Genomic DNA, 25,606 nt, shown 5'->3' with positions numbered 1-25,606 from the left:
GGAGACAGAAGTGAGTATCTGGACTTTCCTACACTGAACCTGTAGTGCCATTAACCCTTCATTAACCCTTATTTCAAATAATCACAAAATGGGACAGCACTCACTTGTGAAGCTTTCAGCTGAGGTTAACTTTTAGAGGTTATTACTACAAATATTATTTATGTAATGCATCGATGCTTTAGCCTTCCATATACTACAAATAAAAAAATAAACACAATTGCTTTTGCAAACTTGTCCAGAAAATGCTAAATGCACACCTTGTTTTTTTCTGAATCTTCTTTAGCAGCCAGATAAGATGACAAATCTCTGGTTAATAAAGCCAAGAATGCTGCCACTGGACATTATGCACATTGCTCACATCTCCAGGAGCTGCTATGGGTGACCCAAGGTGAGAAATAGATGTACAAAACACAGAAAGATAGAACATTTGAAGTTTTAATCCAACAAATGAAGAAGGTCTCGACACAGTAAAATACCACTGCATTGCTAATGCTCTACAACTGTACATTAAAAATAATTCTTGTCTATTGATGTAAAAATAGCAAGTTTTATGATAGAGTAAAACACAGTATAGAAACCATTCAAAATCAAGTAGAAACCTCTTAAACAACTGAGGCATTTATGTAAGTATTTCTCCAAAGGCATTAAACAAAACACAGTTAATACTAACTCTAAACATCCCCCACCTTCCCCACACTCTGCCCTAATTTAATTGATTAGAAAAATAGTAGTCTCAGTTACTATATTTTGCATTCTTTCAGAACCATCTAGATTCTCCATTGTCTTCAAGTACAGTAGAACAACTCTTCACAATACAGTACTACCCTGAAGTAATTTATTTCCCAACACTACAGAATTTTGATAGCAAGTATTTTGATAGCAATTTCATTTTGAAGGCTAGAAGAGGCTTAGGAAGTTTGCAGGAGGGCAATTTAATTTTGAATGCAAATTATTTACACAAACATTAGTGTATTGTAATTACAGCATGAAACTTGCAATGCAGCTGATGAGTGCTTTTAACAAAAGCTTAAAATGAAAGAAAGGGAAGAAAAAAAGATTACAAAATAAATAATCTAAAGTTCTTCATGGTAGAAACGTTCATCATGAAGCTGCCTACCATAATCTGTTGCTTCGCTGTTAAGAAACAAATCTTGGTTCTTAAGAATTTCTGCTTCAGAAAGTTTTTTATCATCATTCAAATCCATCTCTTCAATGAGGTGCAGAGCCTGTAAAAGAAACAGACCACCACATGCACCGAGTTAAAACAATTCTGGTTTTTGCTTATTTATATATTATAAATAGAGGGAAGTTTAGCAGTAAGATGAAGAGCCAAATGCAGAGTATTTTAGTTGTAGCTCATTCACCAGTATTTCATAGTTCAAAGCTAACAGGCTGTGCAGCAGCTCTACTGCACCTCTTATTTCTGAGAAATAGGAGTCCTGGTATTACATGGGCTTTGTTTTCATTTGCTGAACATCTACAAATACTGTGATTTAGAGAATCCTTCTGTTCCCACTTTTCCTGATTGGTTTGGCTCAATGTAACTGAGCCAAAAATAACGGGGACAAATGTCAGCCAAGGGGATTTTAAAAGCACTCTGCATGGCAAAAGCTGAAATATTAATATGACAGACATCTTGGTCACCACATGTCAATTCCTGAAAATGGAATAGATAGTAATTTTTCTATTTTTATAATATTTAACTACTGGGTTTCTCAAGTGATTTTGAAATGCTGTAATGGAAGTGTGATACTCTGACTTCAAACAGCAGTTTATGACTGAAATCAAGGCTACCTTCTCTTTAGAACAGGTGACTTTGCTAAGCCTTTATATTACCCAAAGGAAAAAACTAGCAAATTAGAAAAACAAATAAAACAAATTATTAGTTGCAGAATTGAGCTATTACTATAGCACGGCCTTGCTGTAAGCCAAAATCTGAAAGATTGCTAAGAAGAGCTAAAAAAACCCCAGACCAAGGAAGCTACCACAGGTATGAACAGCCTCAGCAGCACCCAGAGCTCACGTCAGAACAGCACTATTTCTGTGAACTAAGAAGTGACCACAGCCAGAAAAGGCCATGCAAAGGCTCACAGATCCCCATTTACAGCAATACTCCCAGAACTGCTCAGCATCCCACGGGTCCCACATGGCAGCACCCAGCAGCACCCAGGGGTGCTGCTGCTGTGCCACAGGGAAGCTCCCAGCCCCAGAGCCCAGCAGGGCACAGGTGGCAGCTCAGGGAGCAGCACATGGCTGTGTCTGACACAGGGAGCCACGTCTCTTCCCCAGGAACATGAGGCCATGGGAAGGTCTGGCGTTCCTGCCATTCTGAACACCAAAATCCTCCAGGGTAAAGCAAAGACAAGGAAAATTTAGCTGAGAAGTTACTAGAAAAAAGGCAGAAATCCTCTCTACTGCAGTCAGGGACTGGAAACTGCCACAAAAAATAAGCTAAAATGAGAATCCACTTAAAAGCTATTATGCTGTTCTACCTCTGATTAAACCATTTTAATTAGCATCATCAAAGTTTGCTTTACACCATCTTGAATCACAGAGTACTTCCATTTTCTTGTACTTAAAACCAGTTTTTAGTTCTACAATTATGATGATTTATCCAGTTAGAAGAATTACAATCAATTTCCTATTTCAAAATTATGCAGTTTCTTTAGGTAGTGCATCTCATTAGATTTACCTACAACAACTAAAAATCACTTATTAAAATTCTGTACCCTTGAGTCAAAGCAGATAAGCTATTTAAACATGTACAAAAGCACTTTGTTAATTTACAAACATTTACACAATTAATAAGAACTTCACATTTGCCTAATGCAGTTAAAGGACCTGCATTCCTTGTCAAAGTGAAAAGAAGTTAAAAATATATGCAAAGATCTACTGATATATTTTTTTTCAATAACTAAGACACGATAAATCTGCATGCTTCTCTCATTTCACTGTGATTCTTCAAAATTCTCCTGCAGTAATTAAAACCTAACCAGCAGTCAAACCACGAACCTCCTCTTGTGCAATACCCTGATTGTTGGGTACTATCCAGGACAGCAGCTCTTGAGGGTTGAGTTTTCCATCATGATCCTTGTCATAGTCGTTCACAAACCGGTCCTTCTCAACCAGTATCCATTCTGGATCTTCCCTTGCAGCTAGTAAGACACAATTGGAAAGTTTAAAGCTACTCTTCACTTTAAAGCAGAGGTTTTCATCTTTTCTCCTAAGCAAATACACTTATTCTCATAAAACATTACCTAGAAGTGATGTCACTAACCAAAACAAACCTTAATGGGCAGAGGAAAGTAGGGAAAGCAATTTCATTTACTGTCAGTATTTATTTGCACTCTTGTTTTATCCTTACCCAATGTACAGGTATTGCATCCTGCAGTCTACAGCAATCTTAGACTTGTCCTTAACTCTTTAAGGAATTGAGAAGTAATTAATCAAAATTATAAACACTGCAGACAAGCATGAACTGGCTTTCTAAGCCTTATGAAAGGCTTTCTAAGCCTTATGAAAAGTAGCAGGTATCACAAGTAGGTAAGCAACAGTTTCAAAATAATTACAATTCTATTATTAAAGAAGAAAAAGTGAAGTCTCTCCTTCCTTTCTAACATTTGGTTTTGCAAGGAGATTTTTCCTTTATGTCACAATTCACCATACAGTGTTGCCCCAAATCATGAGCTCATTATGAATCAGAGCCCCCATGCAGGCTATTAGTCATTTCAAAGAGTGCTGCAGGAACACTGTCTCCAGGAGAGAAAAGATGAAGTACCATCACAGCTGATTCTCAAGTCTTACTAACAAGTTGTAATGACAAAGCTGTTATCTTCTCTATTACTGCAACAATTTTACTCCTTTCCAACAACTTTTTAAGGACTGGCTTGGAAAAGCTTTCTTTCATGTTAGAGCGGGGGAAAAAGATAAAGAACCCTGCAGCTGCATCAGAGATCAGTTGTTTTTACTGGCTCTGACAAACAAAGATGGTTATAAAAGGTGAAATTCCAGGTGGCTGATTAGAGTGAAGAAAAACAGATTATTCCCCTGGTTCTCCATATCCTCATGTGGCTTACACAATTCTCCACAGCTAGGATGCAATTCAGAATTAGCACTCCTTTGGGACAAGCAGACTTTCCACAAAACTGAAGCTACTGGGCTTTTTGGAATGGGTAGAATTATTTGCCCTAGCTTTTATCAAATCAAATACAGTGTGTAAAATATTCATTGAGAAATCCTGATAAGCATCAGGTAAGTGTCCTTCTCATCAAAGAAGGAATAGATCAAGTTTAAGGAAAGGCAAGGTTGGAAAAAAAAAACAACCCAAAGAAACCAAAGAGTAAAGGCAGCAATCAGGCTTCTGATAGCTGGAACAGTGAAGTGACTCCTCACACTACCCCTCCATCCCCCTCACAACACACCCAGCTCCGTCCTTCCAAAGCAAGGCTGGCAGCTGCCAGCTCAGGCCGATCAAGGCCAGGGCAGTTCACCCTTACATTCCTGCTAGCTGGATCTGCAGAGGTGTTCAGCTGGCAAGTACGGCTGCACCTTGTTTCAGCTGCATCCTCTGTGGTCAGGAATTCATTTCAGTTTTTCAGAAAACAAGAAGCAACTTGCAAGGAAACTGAAGAATGGGCTACACACAAACCATCACCAAATACATATGGGGCAGACTGAAATAAGGAGTCTACTATGCTCAGTTCCAGAAAACAGAATTAATCTAAGACAGAAAATTTTCCTCAGAATCTGTAAGTCTAATGTGAAAAGCTGAAAATAAAGGTGTATCCAATTCTTCCCATTCCAAAAGTTTTTAAGTTCCCTCTTTCATGCCCCTTCCCGTTTTTCCTTACTTGGGTCTCTTCTGTAATCACCAAGGAATTCTTCCAGGCTAACAAATCCATCACCATCTTTATCATGTTCTTCTAAAGCCTCCTGAATGACAAAGTCCTTTTGTGTACATACAAAGAGCAAAATTAGCAACTTGTGATCAAGAGAAAACAGCACTGAACCATTTTAGAGCAATGACTATTCTTTAAATGAAAGACTGCCTCCTTTCAAATCTCTTTTTGTGTTTTATGCAGACTAGTGCAGTAATTGCTTCCTGTGCAATAAAACAGATCTGTCCTTAAGAGTTTAGAATGTCAGATTTCATGAAAACCAAATCTGAAAGGTGCCCATAGAGCTGCAATCCTTCAACACATTTCAAAACTGCAAAAGCAGCCAAGAAACATGAATATGTACAAAGCTCTATCATCCAATTTCACTTTTCTCATCTGGTAGATTCATTAATTTGCATTTTTGCAACTTAATTGAATTGTTAGGAGAACTGGCTGGTCTTTTGTCCACCAGAGAGCCAAAACCAAAAGCTAAAATCTCACTGATGGATTTGCAGCCTAACAAAGCTGAGAGGTGGCTAAGTCAGTCCAGACCCCAAAGCTGGGGATACTTGTGCAATCCTAGCTCTTGAAACAGATTTCAAAGGAAAGCATTGAACCCCTGCTCCAGCTCCTGGCCTCCAGCAGTGGATCCACAAGACATTACCTGATTTTAATTTGGGCAGTCCAAACTACATCCACAACTGCTCCACCTCCTCAGTGGTACTGAGGCTAAGGACACACATTGAAAAGACCCACACACAGAGGCTGGTAAAGGTGCTCCCCTGAATCTTACCGTCATGTACTCCACCTCTTCGGGATGCTCGAATGCAATATACTCATCCACATTTAGAGCAGGAACATCATCTCTGTTAGCTTTCTCAAAACGTTTTTTCTCCTTTAAATGAAGCTTAGAAAATAGATTTAGTTAGAGCCCTTACTGGAATGGAAAAACAACATAATAGTAGCTGGCTGTAAGCTCATTAGGATATTAATTGTTTCACATTACCTACTCATACTATACTGATGTTAAATTTTCACTAAAAACAGTTCACTGAGAGTAAGAACAACACTTTTAATTGAGGTGGTTTTATCCTAAGAATCGCAAAAAACCCTGCTTCTTTCAATTTAAGGAGACATTTAAAATGAACCAAAGAGAGATAATGAAAAGACCAAGAATTCTCATTTTGATATGTGCATCCTCTTCTAAAAGTCACCAATTTCTAAAATAATAAACTGGAGTACAATTACTATAATTAATGGCAGCCATTGCAAATTCGAAAATGTACATTTTAAAGACAACTTTCTGGATTTACATCTTATTTATATCAAGGGCTGTCTGTAGTTCAGAGAAGGTCTTAAAAGATATGTATGTAAAATGTCTTTTCTGAAGCCATTTTAAGGCCAGTTTCCTTCACTACAGGACTGCTGTCCATTACACGAGATAATTTTAAACAGATGTCACTTCTCTAACCTGTTTCAAGTATACGTATTAGCATAGCATTAAAAAAAAAAATCTGATATAAGCAGGCAAGTTCTTATTTCGGAATGTCTTGCACTTCCTATTTCTGTCTTCCAGATGTGCAAAGATTTCCTATTTTTTTGTGTTTCATTTTGTACAATCTCTTTAGACAAAATACAGACACACACCACTGACAACCAATCTCTGCTCAAACTGCAGGTCATGTGAACTATAAAAATCTTGGAATCCCATCCTTAAGTGTGCTGTGCTATCAGTGAGAGTGATCTGGGTACAGGAGTAGCCAGCAAATCAGAAGTCATAAACATTTTTTTACAAATAACCATTTGAAATTGTACTTCTGGTTTATATCCTACCAGAGAGTATAGACACTTCTCTCAAAATCAGGCTAAGCTGATGAACACAGAGCATAACATGTAAAAAATAAAGTGTAAGATCTTAACTATTCTGCAAAATAGTTCAATGTCCTCTTAGAGAAAAGCTGACCTTAGTTGGGATTTAACTAGGAAGGCAATCCAGAAGAATTACAGACAGTACTATACTGCAGTGTAAGCTTGAACCATTGAGGGAGAAAGTTTTGCAGCGTCCTTTGGGAAGTGATGAGCAAGGCCGCCACCTTCTGGTAAACTCCTGTGGTTACCCGATGTCACTTCTAAACTGTATCTTTCACCTTGATCAGAGCAGGACCACTGATTTGAAAACCTAAGGAAAATGCTGAAGGTGCCTGACCTGTGATGCTTGTACAATGCTGCTCATTTACAATCTACACTGGAGAAGTCAGCAGGCAGGAAAGCGCAGCAAGCAGTCAAGTCATAACATGAGCAAGCAGTTCTATCCCAGCTTACAGATTTATAGCTCCCTATGTATCTGTGATGGCAATGCCTCAAACATGGAGTCAATATTTTGACTGGAAGTTCCTCTGGGAAGTCTTGTGGTATTTAAAATCTATGTAATTATTCACTTATGTGACATTCTAAGCATTACAGTTTGTTTCTTCAGTGTGTAAAATCCTCTGTTCACTATATCAGTTTAACTTCTGTTAACACCCTATATTATCTACTACAATTTACTAAAAGAAGCAATCCTCACAGAAAAAATAAACCTCTGGTCGGAATAGTCTAAAACCACACTTACTGTCTTTCTGGGAAACATTTACATGTACTTATAAATGTGGAACTTGAAAGGAAACAAGTTTTGCTACATGGTGGTTCTTGCGAACCTTTTCTCCCTGCCTCTCTTGCCTCCTTCCCTGCTTAAGCATCTGCTTTCATAGACGTGACTCACACACAACTTCTGTGTTTAAACACCCATTTTTAGCTGTGGCAGTTGCATTTTCATAGCTTAAAACTGTTTGAATTGCTGTTGCTTTCTCTGTGGGTCTCTAATGGACAGGCAATGTTACAGCAGGCAATACTGACAGCCCACACTGAGTGCTTGAGCAGCAACTGAAAGAATGGCTGAAACAGAGCAACCAAGGGGTTAAAGAGGTTCCTTCTGCTCCAGCCCCACTGGTGCAGGTCCCTGCTGAGGGCAGGACCCTGTCAAGCCTCACCCAGTGGATTGCAGCCTGGGTTAAGATGTTAGCTGGAGACCATGCTCTGCTGTAAGACTGTCAATAGACTTACGCTCCACTCAGTCAGCAAAATACACTCAGGAGGTACCATTTCACTGTGTCTTTATTTTGTCAGTAGCAGCTTTAATACTCCACTACTTTCCTTTAATTACTCCCCTATCTCAGATAGCATAACATGTTAACCATATGCCAGCTGCTTTGCTTTCTCTACCCATCTTGTTCTGTCACAATAAACAAATATTGCTGCCTCTGGCCAACAGCTCACAGGAGCTGCTGCTGAAACATTTTACCTGGCGAAATGATTCTTCTTCTTGGTCCTCCAGGACAGTGTTCTCATCAAAATCAATTACACGATCATACATTTGCAAGTTATACTCCTTCCAGGACACCAATCCATCACCATCTTTGTCATAGTCACTGAAGTGTTGCTTAGCTTCTTGTGTAACATAATGCTTAAAAGACTGCTGTATCCAGGAGCTCAGCTCATCTGTGGAAAACATTAAAAATACAGTAAAATAAAGAAAATCAGAATCATCTGCACAATAAAAATTGTGAAGATCCCACAGATCTATTCTGCCTGGAATACACTTTACAATTCAGACGAAAGCATATAGGCAAGAGGTTACTTAAAGCAAACCAGTCTGTTTGCTCCATGCTGTGGCTTTTTCCAATGTAAGTGAATGATGGAATAGATCACAGCTACAGACTTCAGGGGGTTTGTTAATAGTTATGTGGCCTTGTCTTTTCTAATCTGAAGGAAATCAACACTATAGCATCATTTCTTTTTTCTCCAGAGCTTTATGAAAATGATGCTGAGTATGGTTTAGACAGACAACTCTCAATCTAATTTGGTACCCCCAAAAAAACATTGTTCCCATCACTCTGGGGTTTCTTTTGAAAAATCCACAAACTGAAATAAAAACCACTTTATTTTGTGTCATTGCCTTAATTACCCAAAATAAAATATTAAGTACTTATATAGTGCTATTTTCCCTTCACTTGGGGCTGAAATCAAGCCTCACAGAGTTTGGAAAGATTTTTTAGCTGCTTGTTTTTATACAAATGTAGCTAAAAGAAATAAAACTTAATATACCAATGAACTGACAGAAATACATTAAAGTTACTTCATTTAGAGAACACTGGGAGAACATATTCTCCCAGTATCTCTCAGTTATTTTCAGGTGCCTGGAAGGGAAAAACATCTTCCTCTGCATTGCAAAAATTATACATCCTAATCAACTCAACTGAAATCCTGCTCTGAAGAGTCACGATGACTAAAAAAAAAGTCCTACAGAAATCATTATTTTGACAGAGAAAAATCTTACAGCATTTATTAAATACTAAAGTATCTTATCCTGTCCTTGGCAGAGGCATCAATACAACTTTATTAGGTTTATTTAAATATCCTTGAAAAGCAGCAAGGGATTTTTGAAAATACATTTTGAGTACTGAATTTATATTAGCAAAGGGACCAGCTTGCTAACAGATTCTGTGAATCAATTGAACATGCAGAGGTGTGTGTGCCAGCAAGGCTTGTGCACAAACCAGCACTGCCTTACAAGAAACTGCAACATTTCTTAAAGATGGGCACCATTAATTAATGGTTTATTTCCCAGCACTTAGGGTGTGAGGCACAGTCATGTGACCACATGAATCAGAAATACTTAATATTCCAACATTAGAGAAGCAGCACTAATATATTTCATCTTCTCTCACTATCAGCCTCCAAATGGAGGCACTAGTAAGGAAGATGTTCTCAAGAGTTTTGCAATACACTGAGGAATAAGTGAGCTCCAAAAGCTTCAGTGCCATAAGTTTCTTACTGTAAAAACACATTCCACTGTGAGTTTTACCTTCGGGAAGTGAAAGTAAGGCAAGTTTTCATTTACTGCATCTGCTTCATCTGAGAAGCAGATGCAGTAAATACACCATGAGGACACAGTATGGGTGCAATTCTTATACTTTTATACAGACTTTTTTTCTTAAAGCTTTCATGCTGTGAGCTGCCTGTGATGATGACAGGGATTACCCATGACAGTCTGAAGCTACAGACTATCTCACCTTTACACCTTTTAGTCCGTGCAGGAACACTGAAATAAGGGTGCAGTTGATTAAATTCAGCGTATAAAGTGTAAAGCATTCAAAAGACAGTCAATCTTGTCTTTAAAACTGCATTTTGTTCTCTCACCTAGAAAGCTTCCTGCATGTTTAGTGTCATTTCAATGAAATAATGTTCTGGCATTTGACCAAGGATTCTGCTTGCTTTGTGTGTGCACACATGAGACGTTTTGTCAAAATCACAGCAGAACAAGAAAAAAAGGTTCATAATGGGGTTTAAAATTAAATTAAGATTATCATAATGATGTACTGAAAGAAAGGGCCTGAGTTTACCATGGAGCTCCTAAGTCTGACTGACGAAAACCTGTCTGGGAAGAGCCATTTGATACTGTACTATGATGCAATATGATCCTTCAATGTCACTTGGTGTCACCAGGTACTGAAGCACACCTGTGCAGAATTATGGCTGCAGTACTTTCTTTCCATCTTACACCTGCTCTCTGATTTGCACATATCAGGATTACAAACATGGAAACCCATTTGATTCCAAGTAGCTTCAGACATGCAAGAAGCAGGTACAAATGCAAAGGAGGTACCTTCAACTTGATATTGCTCTGACCTACACTAACTCTTGCTGGCCACACTCCTTCCATCACAGAATGGGTCAGGTTGGAAGCAACCACAGTGGGTCATCTGGTCCAACCTCCTAGCTGAAGCAGGGTCATCCCAGAGCACCATGGCACAGGATTGTGTCCAGAAGGTTCTTGAGTATCTCCAGTGAGGGAGACTCCACAACCTCTCTGGGCAATTTGTGCCAATGCACAATCGCTGCACAGGAAAGAAGTTCTTCCTTATATTGTGGTGGAATTTCCTGAGCACGAGTTTCTGTTCATTGCCTCCTGTCCAAGTAGCTGGCACCACGGAGCAGAGCCTGGCTCCATCCTCTTGGCGCCCTTCCTCTAGGTATTTACACCTACCAGTGAGGTCCCCTCTCAGTGGTCTCTTCTGGAGTCAAACAGAAGCTTTAGGCACGGAGATAGCCTCTATATGAGCCTGTCAGTGTTTCTAACTCACTGTGCAAGGGATCGTGATGTTTTCCACAGGGATTCTCCCCAGCACAAGAGCCACGGGCTGTGTCACGGGCAGAGCGCGTTTTCCTCCCGGAGCAACCCGGCCCGCCCGGCCCCCGTCGTTACCCTCGCTGAGCAGCCCGTCCGCGTCCGCGTCGATTTTCTTCACGATGTTCTTCAGCCGCCGCTGCTGCTCCTCCGGGCTGAGCCGCGCGTACTCCTCCGCTTCCTCCTGCGGCACAGCAACGCGCCCCGTCAGCGGCCCGGCCCGGCCCGGCTCGGGACGCGCGCCCGCCCCGCGGCCCCGCCGGAGCGGCGGCCGGCCCCGCCCGCCCCCGGCCCACCTGCCCGCCGAGCAGCGCCTCCCGGTCGTACTCGGCGCGGTGCTGCCCGCCCGCCGCTCCCAGCGCCAGCGCCAGGCCCAGCGCCAGCAGCACCGGCCGCATCGCGCCGCCCGCCCAGAGCGATCCGCGGCGAGGGGCGGGGAGAGGGCCGGGGGCGGGCGGGGGGCGCGGCCGAGGGTCGGGCCGCGGCCGAGGGTCGGGCCCGCGGCGGAGGGTCGGGCCCGCGGCCGCAGTCGGGCCGGCGGTGTCGTTTGCGCGCAGTGGGAGCCATTCGGGAACGGGAGCGGGCCTCTCTCGCCTAGGCTTTTCTGGTCTACCAGCGAAAGGCACCAAATACCGTCAGGATATACTGAGAATTATCCAAGTGTTAAACATTAGTGAGGCCTGTCAGACTGAAGTGATTTACCACAGTCTGAGTTCGAGGAGCCTTTGGACACGGTAGGAGTGACTCTTCGAGATGCCCTGCACAGGACACACAGTTGGGCTGGATCATCCTGATGGGTCCCCTCCATCTCGGCATATTCTGTGATTACCAGAATTTCAGGCAGGCATCAACAAACCCTGCAAGGGAAAGATGATCAGGAAACAAGGTGTGCAAAAGCTTTATACCAAAAAGGAGCAAGCATTAGTCTTGCTTAAGGGCGCAACTCCCAAGTAATGCTTCTGAGGCAAAGAGAAAGGGAAGCAAGGCTTTGTAAGAGTTAATAACTGGATCAATACAAGTTTTAATAACTGTTCAACACAGATAATAGAAAGCTGTAAAATAAATTTAGCCTCATTGACCACTCAGACAAACTGAAAATACATCGAGTAATTGAGCAGGGGCCTCCCCAAGAATATAATTCCTAACAGCTGTCACATGGAATTGGGATTGCTCTGATCCCGACCCCACTGTGGTCAAATTAATCATTGTTACTGGGCTGAGATTTATGTAGGACCATTGTTAGATTTGTTATTTCTCTTTTCAATACAAGGGTATTTTCAAAATTCCTCCTTTAGGCAGAAAGAAGTGAGATTAACCTACCTGTGTTTCCACGAACACCATTGTTAGAGCCCCAAGGTAATGGAAATTGCTGCACTGCCCAGTCCCTTCCATGGCGAGAGCGATGGACTGATCCCAGTTCACCTCCAATTCTATTAACTGTGAAGAGCTACGACAGTTCATTTTGAAGATCCGAGAGTAAAATATTGCAATAAATCAGTAAATGTGTTATTGCAATTTCCTGCCTGTATAAGAAATGTCTTTCCATTAAAAAATCTAATAGTGAGTTAAGTCTAATATCTTTTATTGGTTTAAATGTCAAATTTCCCATCAGTATTTAATAAATCACATATACAAAATGTGAATTAAGTCCTACTACTTGTGACATGTGTAGACAAAGCAAATCCTATGAGCAATCAAGACAGAAATACAATTTGATTAGTTTCTGAAATAGCACTCAGGATGCTTTGTTTTCTTTGTCTGATGCATTACTAACACCACAAAAAGCATCTTCACTGTGTATCTCAAGGGTTGACAAGTGTATCAGACTGGACATTTCAGTGCCTACCCAAGCTGCAAAACCACATTTATTATTATGAAATTAATTATATCCTATATATTAGGAAAAAAATCTGGATCTCATCAAGAGGGAAAGCAGAGGAAATAGTATTCTTCTCCATCTCAAAATACAATCCAGACCCTTCCCAGCACACAGTTAAACCAGTTGTATAATAAAATTCAAGACCATTCTGGTATGAATGCAGATGGGGAAAAGAGAGAGGTTTTTCTGTTCCTTCCATTATTTTAACCACTTGCATAGCAAACGCATCACTATTGTGAGTTAAAAGGGAGCATCAGTGAAGCTATTTTTAAATCGGAATACAAGTCATGCTATATAAAAACTTTTTTATGTGGTGAAATTCCTGACTTTTCTGGAAAATCTGCCCTTTCCTCAAGCCAAATCACATGCAGTGTGTCACAAATCTATTTGGAGCCATTCTTTTGGTGACAAAAAAAAAAAGAATGTTAGAATGTCATGTTCAACACAATTTCTTCTCTGTGAGATCTGCAAGTATAATTGGGTCTGTTGGACTGTCAGCATGAGAGCAGTTGTCCAGCAGCACAAGCCTCAGTTCCTGAACAGTTATTTCTAACAAGTCAAGTTATCCATCTGGTGTTCACTGTAAGTTTTTGACATTTCTGCATTTCAGTTTTATAAATCACTGCTCAACTTAAATAAGCCTTAATTAATTTTATTCTAATGTATGTCATTTATACACTGTCAGAATAAATTGATTGACAGAAGCTTTATTTAGATAGGCTTCCATTTTGACATATTCCCCTTATTTTATTACCACATGTCAACATTTTAAGCTGCATGAGACGGTTTATCTAAGACCTGCATGCAAAGATAATCGTCCCCTTTTTCATTATAAAAGTTGTTGATTTTAGATTTAAGTAAGGGAAATAACTGAGCAGCAATTATTTATAAAGATCATCACATTTAAATACCCTGTGTTTGGATTTCAAAGTGACAGTAGTTTGCTTTAGTAGTACCCAAATATGACTTCTTGAACGTTCTAATTGTTTCATAAGACTTTGCAGAAAGTATTTTATACTCTGCAGACATTACTGACCTGTTTTTCTAGTTCTTTGCATTTAGTGCAGTTATAAATATCTGAGGAAATAGGTTATAACAGGAGATTCTTCTGATGCTATACCTGATTTGGCATCAAACCAGAACAGCAGGATTTGATGCAACACAGTATCATGGCACTCAGCTCAGCCACACACTGAGCAGGCAGCTTATAAATAATAAGTGCATTATCAAAGGATGGCACTGTGAGGAACTGGGATGGGACCTTCATGGCTCAGCTCTCTGCTCTGAACCACGGGCGAGTGATGTAGTTTCTGAGAGATTTTGTTGCTGCTGCAAATCCAGGTGAAAAAGGTATGATCTCCCAGGCCATCTACAGCCATCCTTTCAGGACTTTTAATGTTTTAAAGATGACAGCCTGAGCTGTCCAGTTTATCATTTAGGCCTCTTTCTTCTTGCTATTCCTGTCACACTGAGGGAAACAAATTATTCTCTTCACATCATGCTTTTACATGCTTGAACACTCCTACCACATCCCCTTTCATCTTAATAGATTCCACTTGTCCTGTGTTTCCTCACAAATCACGTTTCCCAGGCCTCAGACCCCATGAGGAAGGCTGGCCTCTTCACAAGCCCCACATGTCCCCAGGTGGGCAAGCTGGATGCAGTAGCCCAAATCACACCTCAGTGCTACACCCCAGGATTAAGTGCCTGTGTTATACCTGTACCCCCTGTATTGCACACAGTTATTTACTGTTCCCTTTTCCCCCGCTCCCAGCAGTGGGGAGGGGCTGGATGCTGAGGGGCTGACTGCCATGACCTCAGTGATCACACTGGCACAGGAAGCCGTATCAGGCTGATGGCAGCTGAACACGAGCCCAGGTGTGCCCAGGTGTGCCACAAGGCTGCTGGCCCCTGGGCTGTGGCAGCAGCAGCAGGGCAGTGACCATCCCCCTGTGCTGGGACTGCTGAGGCCACACCTCACACCCTGGGGTCACACGTGGGCCCCTCACTACAAGGAAGACACGGAGGGGCTTGAACATGTCCAGAGGAGGGAAGAGCTGGGGAAGCATCTGGAGCACCAGGAGCAGCCAAGGGAGCTGTAGGGGCTCCTGGAGGAAAGGAGGCGCAGGGGGACTCTGGCTCTCCACAACTTACCAACTGCAGGTAAGGGCTGGTCTCTCCTCCCAGGCAATGGTGACAGGGTGAGAGGGAATGGCCTCAAACTGCACCAGTGGAGATTTAGGTTGGGCATCCGCAGGAGTTTCTTCACAGAAACAGTGATTAAACTTTGGAACAGGCTGCCCAGGGAAGTGATGGAGTCACTGTCCCTGGAGGTGTTTAAGGAAAGACTAGCCATGGCACTTGGTCTGTGTGACAAGGTGGTGTTCGCTCACAGGTGCCATGGTGGTGTTTGGTCATAGGAGGGACTCGATGGTCTCAGAGGCCTTTCCCAAGCAGATTCTGTGACCCAGGGTGTCCTCAGGGGCTGAGGGCAGCCCCGAGCTTGGCCCTGCCCAAGGGGCTGTGGGAACAGACTCAGGGAACCCTCAGGGTGGGGCGAGGCGCGGGCAAGGTGAGGACACCGCCTCAGCGGCGCGGGCTGGACATGCATCAGGGTGTGGGAAATACAAAGCTGTGCTTCGTGTCAGGTGCATACAGCAACCTGTGTATCTGTGATTGGGATACGTGTGGAAACCGACCATGGGACAGTTATACAGACACTTCTGATAAATAACTGAGGAAGTAAAGCATGGAAGAAGGCCTTTGAACCTATCCTTTGTTTGCAATTAACCTTTATAAGTCTTAAGTTGATTTGGGAGCATTCGCATTAAAGCTTTAAGGATGTTGCTGTTTGACAGGAACTTTCTGCTTCTAGCTAAAAAGTTTTGCAATAATAACCTTTTGAAGTATAATTTTAGAATATTGCTTGTAGTAAGGATCTTTGAAATTATAGCTTTAGAATATATAAAAAGGAAACATGCTTATCTCGACGCCTTAACAAAATATTGAAAAGCAGCTTGAGAAAGGAAGATGAACATCAACTCAAGGATTGATAGTTTCGACCAAGGAAAGCTGGACATCACTGGTATGAGATTTATAGTCCTTGCAATTAAAAGGTGAACCCGCACCTGGAATCTGGACCTCACCAGCTGGAAGACTTCTCTCTTCTTTTGGAAGCTGGACCCCACATTGTGGAGATACTCCTTTCTGGGATACAACTTGAGAAAAACTAAATCACAATAGTGTATAGAATTGTGATGTAAAAATTGGGAATGGAAACTGCTGAGAAACCTTATGAGCACCCCTATAAATATCTGTAAGCCCCAACTATGAGCGTGCAGTTGGAGGGAAAATTTCCCCCACTGTACCCAGCGCTGTACTGCTCATACTTTACCATCTTAATTAATAAATTGATTGGCCTAGTCAAGCTTCTTATTTATAACAGGTGGAAGGTGTGGGGCCAGGTGAGGGCACGGTCTCAGCGGCGGCAGCCGCGCATGCGCAGGCCGGGCGGGCAGGCGGGGCCGGCACGGCTGCGGGCGGGCGGTGGCGGCGGGGTGCGATGACGTCAGCGCGGCGGGACGCGCGCGGGCGGGACGGCGCGGCGCGGCGGAGAGCGTGAGTGGCCGGCGCGCGGGCCCGGCGCGAGCGGGCAGCGCGCGGGAGGCGCGGGCAAGATGGCGGCGGGCCGGCCGCGCCCCCCCTCAGCCCCGCGGCCCCGGCGGGACCGGGCAGGGACGGCCCGGTTGCTACGGGCGACCGGGAGCGGTGGGTGTGGGTCAGGCCGTGCCTTGAGGGAGAAACGGGCTGTCCGTCTGAGCCAGCCCCTCCCGGCGTTCCCGCAGTGCCTGTGCGGAGACTCGGACTCAGCCTGAGGGGGTCCCGGCGCTTGGGACCCCGCCGGTGCTTTAGGCTGTACAGGCCCACCTGTCCAGAGTGGGAGTTGTGTGTGGGGAGAGAGGCACCCGCGCTGAGGAAATGCACTGCGAGCCCGTGTCAAATGCCACATGACTGTTTGCATCTTAGAAAATACTGATGTCGTTCCTAGCGTAGTCCCGTGGTGTTCCTTTGCTGTCAGAGACAAAATCACGGCTGACAGCACTGAAGGTCTCGCAGTGTACTCAGGGTCTGTCTTCTCTGTGCAGTTCTCTAAATACAGATTCATATTTCTGCGTTATGGGCTTTTATTATCCCTCGATTACAATCAAGCCAGCTTGGTGTACAAGAGATGTTTGCTAAGATGCTTCAGTGTTTGAAGACTCAGCAGTGGGTCTGTTCTGATGGCTGAAGTGATGCAGAAGTACAGTCTTTCTTTTCAAAAAGTCCCTTCATCCAAGTGCAGAACATTTTGGTTTGTATGGCTTTAGTAGGTTGCTTTAAGCCACACAGACATCCGTGTGCTTGTTGGCACAGGCTGGGGTACATCCTTTTAGAAAAGTCAGCTATTATGTAATGTGAGAACAGGTGAACAGCCTGCTTAAAACAGTGTCATTCATGGTAAAGGCCAACAAAATCTGACTTTGGATCTGATTAAAGGTTAATATTGTTGGGGTTTTTTTACCTGATTTTGAATAATTTAGAAGTGTATTTAATGTCCAGACTTGTTACTTGTTCAGACAAGTAAGATTAGACTGTTTGCACTCAAATCAGCAGTTGTTTAGAATTTATCAACCTTGAAGCCAAGGATTTAACTTTATTTCAGAATGGTTAACAGTGTTCTGGAAACTCTTGATAAAGCTGTAAGTATTTACCCCTGTGTACTTTCTTCATTTGTGGGAGTGTTTCTGTGCTACAGCTGCATAAAGTATTCACTTTGCTGGAGCTGACTTGTGCAGGAGCCTTCACATCTTATTGTTACATGAGACCAGAAGTTTCAGTTTTATTTTACTTTGTCATTAGTTAGCTGATGATGATTGTTAGTGCATCACTGATTAGTTTTTCTTTCTGAACTGATCACCAGCTTGCCCAGTTCTCTGTCACAGGAAAGATTATTCTGCTGGCATCACTGTGATAGAACAGTCCATGCAGTGATTTATAAAATTTTTCTGTAGTGTCAGTCTCGTTTTGCTTTCTTCTCAGACTTTTGGCTATTTTTAGTAAGGAGCAGTGCAAACACTTTACAAATAAAATTATCTTTTGACAACCTTACTGTGCTCATCTGATGTACATGACCTAAATACTGCCAGCAAGCTAAAAGTAGTTTTAGAAGTGGCTTAAGGAAAAATAATTAATTGCATTTTTTTGACAGGTATGAAAACTCAATGGGGTCATCCAAAAATGTAATAAGTGAGCCTGTTGATGCAGAGGAAGGCTATAACATGATGGTAAGACATTCAGTAGCTATTACACTGTATGGTATTTTTTCAACAGCAAGAAAAAATAATTTTTCATGTTGGGATTAATTAATAAATCAGTTCATTTGTACCTTCTATTAAAGTATTGATTCTAGGAGCTTAATAAATGTTACTCATTAACACTGTAGAGAGGAACCTTCAAAAAGGAATTTTACAGTAGAATAAATCTGAGCATTTCTTCTGTTTTGCATAATTTCTAGTTGTGTTAGTATATGGGGTTTTTGCATTGGTTCTTTTTCAGCTGACTCCCATTTTAAGCTGCTTTCATCCAACCTGTGCTGTAGTGTAAGACCTTCATGTTTGGTCACACTTACCAGTGTGGTGTTCTTAGGAGGAGCTGAGCTTAGGGCTGAATGGCTTTTCCTTGGGAAGGAGTGGGTGAAACTGGTCGGTTTGTTTACATCATGTATTTATATCTATGAACATAATTTAAAAAAGAATCCTCATAAAAGGTCCTTTAGTGGTTATAGCCATTAAAAGAAGCATTACAGACTAAATAACAAACATTTGCTGTTTAAGGCTGAGCAGTTTCCAGTCCCTCCTTTGGCCTGAGGGCTGATGGTGTGCACAGCATGTGGCAGAAGGTAACACGCTTGGATGGCTGAGCAGCAGGTAGCAGGGATTCAGGGTGAGGGAGCAGTCAAAAACCAGGGGTCAGTGTGTGAGGAAGGGGACTGCAGTGAGCTCCTGTCAAATGAAAAGGCTGTTGATAGCCACTCCTGCCTTTGGCACAGTGATTCTCACTTCTGGTGGCTGTGCAGCTCCTCACTGCTGACTCCTGTTTGGGCCTCCCTTTTGACTGATGTCCAAGTTACAGAGATGAGAATTTTAAGGTAGGCTCTAGTTTCATGATACAAAATACCTTGAAATGTCATGATGAGATACTTACTGCTTCCTTTTAAGCTTGTCTGGCTTGTATAAAAATAAATAATTTGGGAAGTTAGTTTGTTGTGGACTAATGCAAAATTTTACACTCACATCGTTAAGCAACAAGGGATTAAAAACCCAAACTAAACTTGCTACAGCAGAAATGGTTGCTCTTACTAAAAATTCCCAGCAAGATTAGGCAATTATTTGTATAGAATAAGGATAGACTAGAACCAGTTCTGTCCGGGTTCTGGGGGTTTTATGTGCTTTATTTGAGTTGCTTTGGGCCAAGGTATGTAGTTTTGCTCTGTTTTCCAAAACTTCAGAGATTCAGCAGTGCTGTTTTTTCCTCTGTTGTGTTGCCTGGTCGTGTCTCTGGGCAGGTCTGTGAAGCACTAGATGGCACACTGTAACTTCCTAAAAGGCAACTGAAGACATCTAGATGAGAGAAGCCCAAGTTAAAAACTATTAGATAACATTAAAGTAAAAGGAGTTTCTCATTTGTGTTATGTTTCCTGCTGCCTTAAAAAATTCTAGCCACTCAGCTTCTATATTTGTTTTTAGTGTAATTTTACTGCATTTTCTTTCTAAAGATGTAGAAGTGGTTGCAGGCTTGAGCCATATGATGGTAAAAATGAAAAGAGGAAAAACGTGCTTCCTGATTAGTTCTATAGAAAATCAGCCTGTTTGTGCCTGAAATAATTGTTAGGTTTATTTAACTTCTTTATGGTTAAGTTGGCCAGTGTTTAAAGCTGGCGTGGTCAGCAGTTTTGTGCCATCACAATACAGACATTTATCATCACCGTGCATAGTTTGGCTTTGTTGCAAAATGTTTTCTGTGGATTAACTTTCCTACACTGTAGAAGAGGCAAGCTTTTATGTGATTGACATCTGTCAGTTGATACAAATACTTCTTAATGTATTTTGTTTCAAATGTCTTGTGATGGTACATCTCACGAGTGCAAAGAACTGTGTTTATTAGCTAAATGAAGTGCATCCCCAGTGTCTCTTATTCTGTCTTTGGCTGCAGCTTTGTAGTAACAGCCCATCACAGTTGTTGCCAGGAATATGTTCCTTTCTATGTCCCTGTCTCCTCAGTGAGAGAGCTGGGATTTTTTGCATGTTTCAGATGGTTCCCATACAGCTCATGCCTTTCTCCAGGCTCTCACCAATCAGCCAACACATGTATTTTGGTCTCATGCTGCCTTTAGCTTGTATAATTAGTTCTAATTGACACAGGGTAATTAAAACATTTGTGAAGTCTGCTGTCATGCCCCAGCAGCATTGTCAAGCAATTAAATGAAAGTGATGTGGTCTGAACGTGCCCATACTGAGGGCTGGGTAGTAACTTCCATGACGTGCTGATGAATAAATCTGCTTCTGTGCAGAAGAATGGGGATGAAAATGGATGCATACACCTGTTTCAGATATTTCAGGAAAATTCAGCACCTGTGCACCACGTTGGACAGTGTAGCCACATACAGGATGAAATAACCATGTCAAACTCAAACCAAAGATTCCTCTTTCTTGTGTGCCTGTCCATGTATTTCTTCTTTTCAGGCTTCTTTCCAGCGCTCCAACAGCCATGACAAAGTGAGGAAAATAGTGGCAGAAGAGGGACGGACAGCAAGGAACCTGATTGCCTGGAGTGTCCCACTGGAAAACAAGGAAGATGATGGTATGTGTTTAACAGTCTTCCAGGTCTTTGCACTTCCATTCCTCTGTCAACTGGAGTTGCTCATCTGGAAATATTTTCCTTATGTAAAATTTCTCTATATAAAAGTGTTCTGTTTAGCATACACAGTGTAATTTAGAAGTTTTTTTACAAAATGTGCCTTGCAGTTGGCAGATTTGTAAAACCTTCCAGTGGCAGAATAAAAACTGTTTTAATTTGTCTGCAAGTAACATCTAAGACTGTTTTCTTCTGCTGGTATTATCAAGATAGTTGTGTAACACAATGATGTTGTCCTAAAGTGACCTCTTGTAACTGGGGAATTCAGAATTGTAGGGATGACTTAGAACAATCTGACAAATTGCTGCCTGTGTTCTAAAACAAAGAAATTTGAAAGTTTCTTTTGGGATCACTTCAGCTTTGGTAAATGCCAATGAAGACTCTCTAAAGTAGGGGATATGTGGGGACAGCTTTCCATAATGCAAGTCCTCAGAACAGTTTTATCACTGTTGTAATACCCTCTTGTGGTATGATGACTTAAGGAGCCAGGAATTGACTTTTATTTTTATCCTACTCAAGCTGTTCCAGATGTCTGAATGCTGTTTTTGAGAACTTCATCTCAAATATTTTTGTAAGTGCATGTCCCTGTCCAGGTGCTGCAGCTTTTGAGTGTCTAAAAGTAAATTTTTTTTATGCTGGTGGTAAATTTTTTTTATGAAGGTGGTTGAACATGGGAACCAGTTGCCTTGAAAAACTGTGGGCATCATCTTCCTTGGAGATGCTCAAAACATCCCTGGACATAGCTCTGGGCAGCCTGGAGGCTGAATTAAACCATCTCTAGAGGTTCCTTCCAACCTCGGCTGTTCTGTGATTCTGCCAGTGGAAAAGACATTTCTAACAAATGTTATGTCTTAAGGTGCAAAACAATTCACCCTATGTCTGATGCAAAGTTTAAACTGTCTTTAAGCAGAGTAGAATTGGGGCCCAAAGTATTTCCAGATTCCAAATTACACTTCTGGGGAAGGTAGTGATGTGAATGTGTGTGTGGTAAGGGAACATGCAGTTTATTTCCAGTAGTATTTTTGAGCAACTTGTGCTTTCTGTGTAAAGAGTCTGTTGGTTTTGAATACTACCTTGCTTGTATAATTATTTTAAAAACTTTTAACACTTTTTCCTTAAAATGTCTTTGAGTTGTAGATGAATGTTTGCTCTAACAATTTCTGCTAAACCACGATAAACGAATGTAAAAGTGAATTTTTAGCTTTCATTAAATAGTAGTTATGTACAGTAATTAAAATCTAAGTAGCTGTATTCATTTCCTTCTTTTGGTGGTATTAGCCCTGTTGTAGTTGTCAGTGGTGCTTTCTTTTGAATATTTCCTGAAATCAAATTATAAGCTGATCTTTTTGCATAATGCAAAGGATCTGATTATTATTGTCTGATGGAAAATTTCCCTGTGAAAAGGAGCTTGTGGCTAGTGAAAGCCTGGCAGAGCCAGACGCTTTATCTCTTGACCCTTGCCTGGCATGGGGGGGTGTTTATTTTGGTGTCACTGAGCTCTGGTTCATTTTATACTGATCCTTCCATATGTGCTGTGTCCCTGAGGGGACGATATTATGGATTGTCAGCACAGCAATATTATGGATTAGGACAGTTCTAACTCGTTCAAGGGTTGTGTAAATCAGGCCAAAGGTTCAGGGTGCCTGAGCCAATCCTGCCACTCTCCTGTACAAAGTAGAATTTTGTGTTTGGGCAGTATCTTCTGCTTGTAATATTCAGAGGTATTGATTTGGCAGCACCAGTGTGTGATTTAACATTTTAAATTATATACTGTTATTCATAATGAGGTTTTTTTCCAGACTTGGTGAAGGTATGAGCATTTTTTATTACTAGGGTTATAGAGGGTTTTATAGAGGATTGATTAATTAAAATGCTGAATTCACCTTTTCCATTTGTATCCTTTTTCTATTTCCTTTAAAAAATGTGTGCTTATGATGTTCTTCCCATTTTTTCCCCTTGCTCTGAAAGACTTGTGTATTTTATATAGCATACATAGATAAAAAAGAAATCAAAACCTTCTGATTCCATTCTCTAAATACATAGTTCCAGCCAGTAAGCAGTATTTCCATAAAAAGGAAAAAGATTTCTGGAATGGCAGGTGATACATCTGTTGTGTGCTTTGGAGCAGTGTGCACCCCAGTTATGTCAGATCTGAAATTCTAATTATGAATACAGATCAATGCCATGACAAAATCCCTGGCATGGTGGTGATGGTCTAGGAGAGAGAGTGACTGTAACACTTTTCAACCAGTGAAATTCAAATACTCCTTCACAGAATTCAGTAGTACACAGCAAATTCTGTTGGATAAACTAATCAACACTATTGTTAGCTTGGTGTCCCAGGAGGAGTCTTGAAACAGAAAAATTCCCTCTTCTGGTGTTCTTTCTCTGGAATGGAATCTGCGTTCCAAACCTGCAGCCACCAGTCACCGATTGCTGTCACGTTGTTTTTGCCCACCTTGGAAAGCTGTGATAATTCCAATGGAGGGCTTCAGAATTTTTTTCCTTTGTAATTATTTCATATGCCTAGAATGAAGTTTGAGGCATTGAATGCAGACAAGCAGCTACACACAAGTTTTATTACAAAATCTTAGGGATTATATTAGCAACAGTTAAAAAATTGCAGAGGCTTGATATGTAAATGTTAATAGATGGGTAAGATAGAAAAAGTGTAGAAAAATTGGAAAATCTTGTATTGGTGACTGTTCTCTTCTTATTTCCTATTTGTTTAAAATCACCTGGGCTCTTGCCCTACAGAACTCATTTGCAGATTAAGCATTTCAGGGTAAGGAAACATATTTTAGTGGTTGAAAGGTACCTGGCACACTGGGGAGCTTGCAGCATATTCCACTATTTTAGCAAGAGACTGCTGCAGAAAATAAGTTTTGAGGAATGTGATCAAAGTCATGAAATGCCATGGCTCTCTTTGGCCATGTGAGGCACTGTGAGAGTCCTGACTGCACACATTGTGGTGAGCCCTTGCAGCACTGGTCTAATGGGACCTGGCAGAATGTACTGGGGAGGGAAGGGAATTCTTTAAGGCTTATCACTTTCAAACCTTGAATTTCACTGGAACGAATGGGAATCCAGTCTAGTGTGGGTAGGTGAATACAGGGCCATTATATTCTGGATGAGACACTGACAGTAATTTATAAAATTAATTTTGTGCAAAATATATTGCCGTACTTCAATTTAGAGGTGGGAAAATGTGGAGAATTTTGGTTATATCCATGCTTGAAGGCAGTAATTTCTCCAGATCCTTAGCGTAGTACAGTTAGAAAAATAGCATCTACTGCTGCTCTACAAACTTGTAAGAAAATGTGGTTCATAATAGGATTAGAAACTTCAGTATGCTTCCTCAGTTGAAAATTACCATTTCTGCTGAGGATGTGATGATGAACAGTGTCAAAGACATTGAAACAACCTGTGCAGTTGATCTCTGCTATAGCCAGGACAGAAATGAAGGCTGTAATTAACTCTTAAATGTAAAGGCAATTCCCACATTTCCCATACCAGTAAAACTGTCCAAAAGAGAGAGGTGAGTGGGATGGTTGTTGAGGTTGTTAGGTGAAAGATAGCTTTTGAAAATAGTTTATCAGTGGGGGTTTTTGGCAGGTATTGGCACCTCTGCTTTTTGGACAGGAAGACTTCACAAATCATGAGCCCTGTGTGCTTCATATTTAAACATCAGACAGGGAGAAAATGGACTTTTAGTGTAAAATATGTCTCTAGCTCCTCCAATGCTGCAAAACTTTGATGCTTCATGTATTTCACATGGGCAACTTAATAGCGAAAGGAGATGATCTTGTTGGGTCACAATTATTCTCTCCTTACAATTCAGTCAGTTGCTAGCAGGGGGTGCCCTGAGGTGTCACTGAAGTCTGTGCATCCCTTAGCAGTGCCAGCATGCTGTAGCTCCACACCAGTTACACACCAGTCATCCTGAACATACAAACAGCCATTGAGCGGTGTTGCCACTGCTTGGGAGTATAGAGGGACAAAAGCAGAAATAATCTTCTCATTACCAGAGCCATTACTGTAAAATAATGAACAAGAAAAGGAACGAGAAAGTTTTAAAATTTAGCTGCTGCTAAAATGCAAAGTTTTCTGGCCTGCACACCTTAAGAAAAAGTTAGTCCTTGCCCCACACTATATTAAGTTTGCAAAACCTGCTATTTTGCATCTAAATGTCTGCCCCATATAGGAAGTGCCTGGAAACTTGCTTTTGTCTTTAGAAGGGATTTGTTCAGACATTTCACAGATCTTAGGTGATGGATTGTTATTCTGGATTTATAGAATCTAAAGAGTCTGCAACTTGATGTGTTCCTCTGCCCCTTTTTAATTTTAGTGAACTAGTATTTGTAGCAAACCTTTTCACTGTGCAAGTCCTGTATGCCATTGCCTTCCATGTCTTCGTGGAATGTAAATCACATCAGAAGAGACTTGGGTGATTGAAATACTTATGTTATCAGAAGTCAACCAAGGAACCATTCCCCAGTTCAAGCTTTTTAGTGGCTAGGATGGTTTTATACATGTAGTACCTGAATGATTTTTTTTTTCCTGAATGCTGATAAATTGAATTTAATATATCAGTTTATACCTGTTTTTTTTTTTTTTGGCTAATGTAGCATTTTAAAAATGAATTATCAAGCAAATAATTTTAAATTTGTT

At 41.3% G+C, this 25,606-nt stretch overlaps 2 protein-coding genes and 1 long non-coding RNA gene across 7 annotated transcripts in view; 2 read left to right on the top strand and 1 right to left on the bottom strand.

The window, feature by feature from the left end:
* Window positions 1-419: 419 nt before the first annotated feature.
* On the bottom strand, window positions 420-11,558 carry RCN2 (reticulocalbin 2). Of its 2 annotated transcripts, none has more exons than XM_064388691.1 (7): window positions 11,400-11,558; window positions 11,182-11,287; window positions 8,218-8,414; window positions 5,671-5,784; window positions 4,851-4,947; window positions 3,013-3,155; window positions 420-1,226 (listed from the first exon to the last, which is right to left on the bottom strand). In XM_064388691.1, the coding sequence occupies exons 1-7, from the start codon at window positions 11,499-11,501 to the stop codon at window positions 1,074-1,076; spliced, it is 912 nt and encodes a 303-aa protein (XP_064244761.1). In that variant the 5' UTR covers window positions 11,502-11,558; the 3' UTR covers window positions 420-1,073. The 2 variants fall into 2 exon arrangements, with proteins under 2 accessions (XP_064244761.1, XP_064244762.1); XM_064388692.1 differs by having other exon boundaries at window positions 5,671-5,772; window positions 11,400-11,557.
* A 78-nt stretch (window positions 11,559-11,636) lies between these two features.
* LOC135280612 (uncharacterized) lies at window positions 11,637-12,667 on the top strand. The gene is made up of 2 exons (XR_010347492.1): window positions 11,637-11,989; window positions 12,399-12,667. It is a non-coding gene; the product is annotated as an uncharacterized LOC135280612 (long non-coding RNA).
* Window positions 12,668-16,521: 3,854 nt separating this feature from the next.
* Window positions 16,522-25,606, top strand: part of SCAPER (S-phase cyclin A associated protein in the ER) — a 138,792-nt gene continuing 129,707 nt past the window's right edge. The window contains exons 1-3 of one of the 4 annotated variants that reach the window (XM_064389663.1): window positions 16,522-16,600; window positions 18,231-18,306; window positions 20,764-20,881. In XM_064389663.1, the coding sequence (XP_064245733.1) occupies window positions 16,545-16,600; window positions 18,231-18,306; window positions 20,764-20,881 (250 nt within the window). In that variant the 5' untranslated portion in view covers window positions 16,522-16,544. Of the gene's footprint in view, window positions 16,601-16,672; window positions 16,751-16,817; window positions 17,109-17,152; window positions 17,722-18,230; window positions 18,307-20,763; window positions 20,882-25,606 lie in introns of those variants that run through there. The other 3 variants (XM_064389664.1, XM_064389662.1, XM_064389665.1) reach the window with 3 other exon arrangements.

This window comes from Passer domesticus, chromosome 14 (assembly GCF_036417665.1).
Source record: "Passer domesticus isolate bPasDom1 chromosome 14, bPasDom1.hap1, whole genome shotgun sequence".
Classification (NCBI taxonomy): domain Eukaryota; kingdom Metazoa; phylum Chordata; class Aves; order Passeriformes; family Passeridae; genus Passer; species Passer domesticus.
The sequence above is the reverse complement of the archived record's forward strand: the minus strand, read 5'-3'. Positions and strand labels throughout refer to the sequence as shown.

Coding starts and splice junctions, on each gene's coding strand:
- RCN2 (XM_064388691.1), bottom strand. CDS start 11,501: ATGCGGCCGGTGCTGCTGGCGCTGGGCCTGGCGCTGGCGCTGGGAGCG. Junction 5,785..8,217: donor AAGAAGAATCATTTCGCCAG/GTAAAATGTTTC, acceptor CTATTTTCTAAG/CTTCATTTAAAGGAGAAAAA. Junction 1,227..3,012: donor AGGGTATTGCACAAGAGGAG/GTTCGTGGTTTG, acceptor TTTCTTTTACAG/GCTCTGCACCTCATTGAAGA.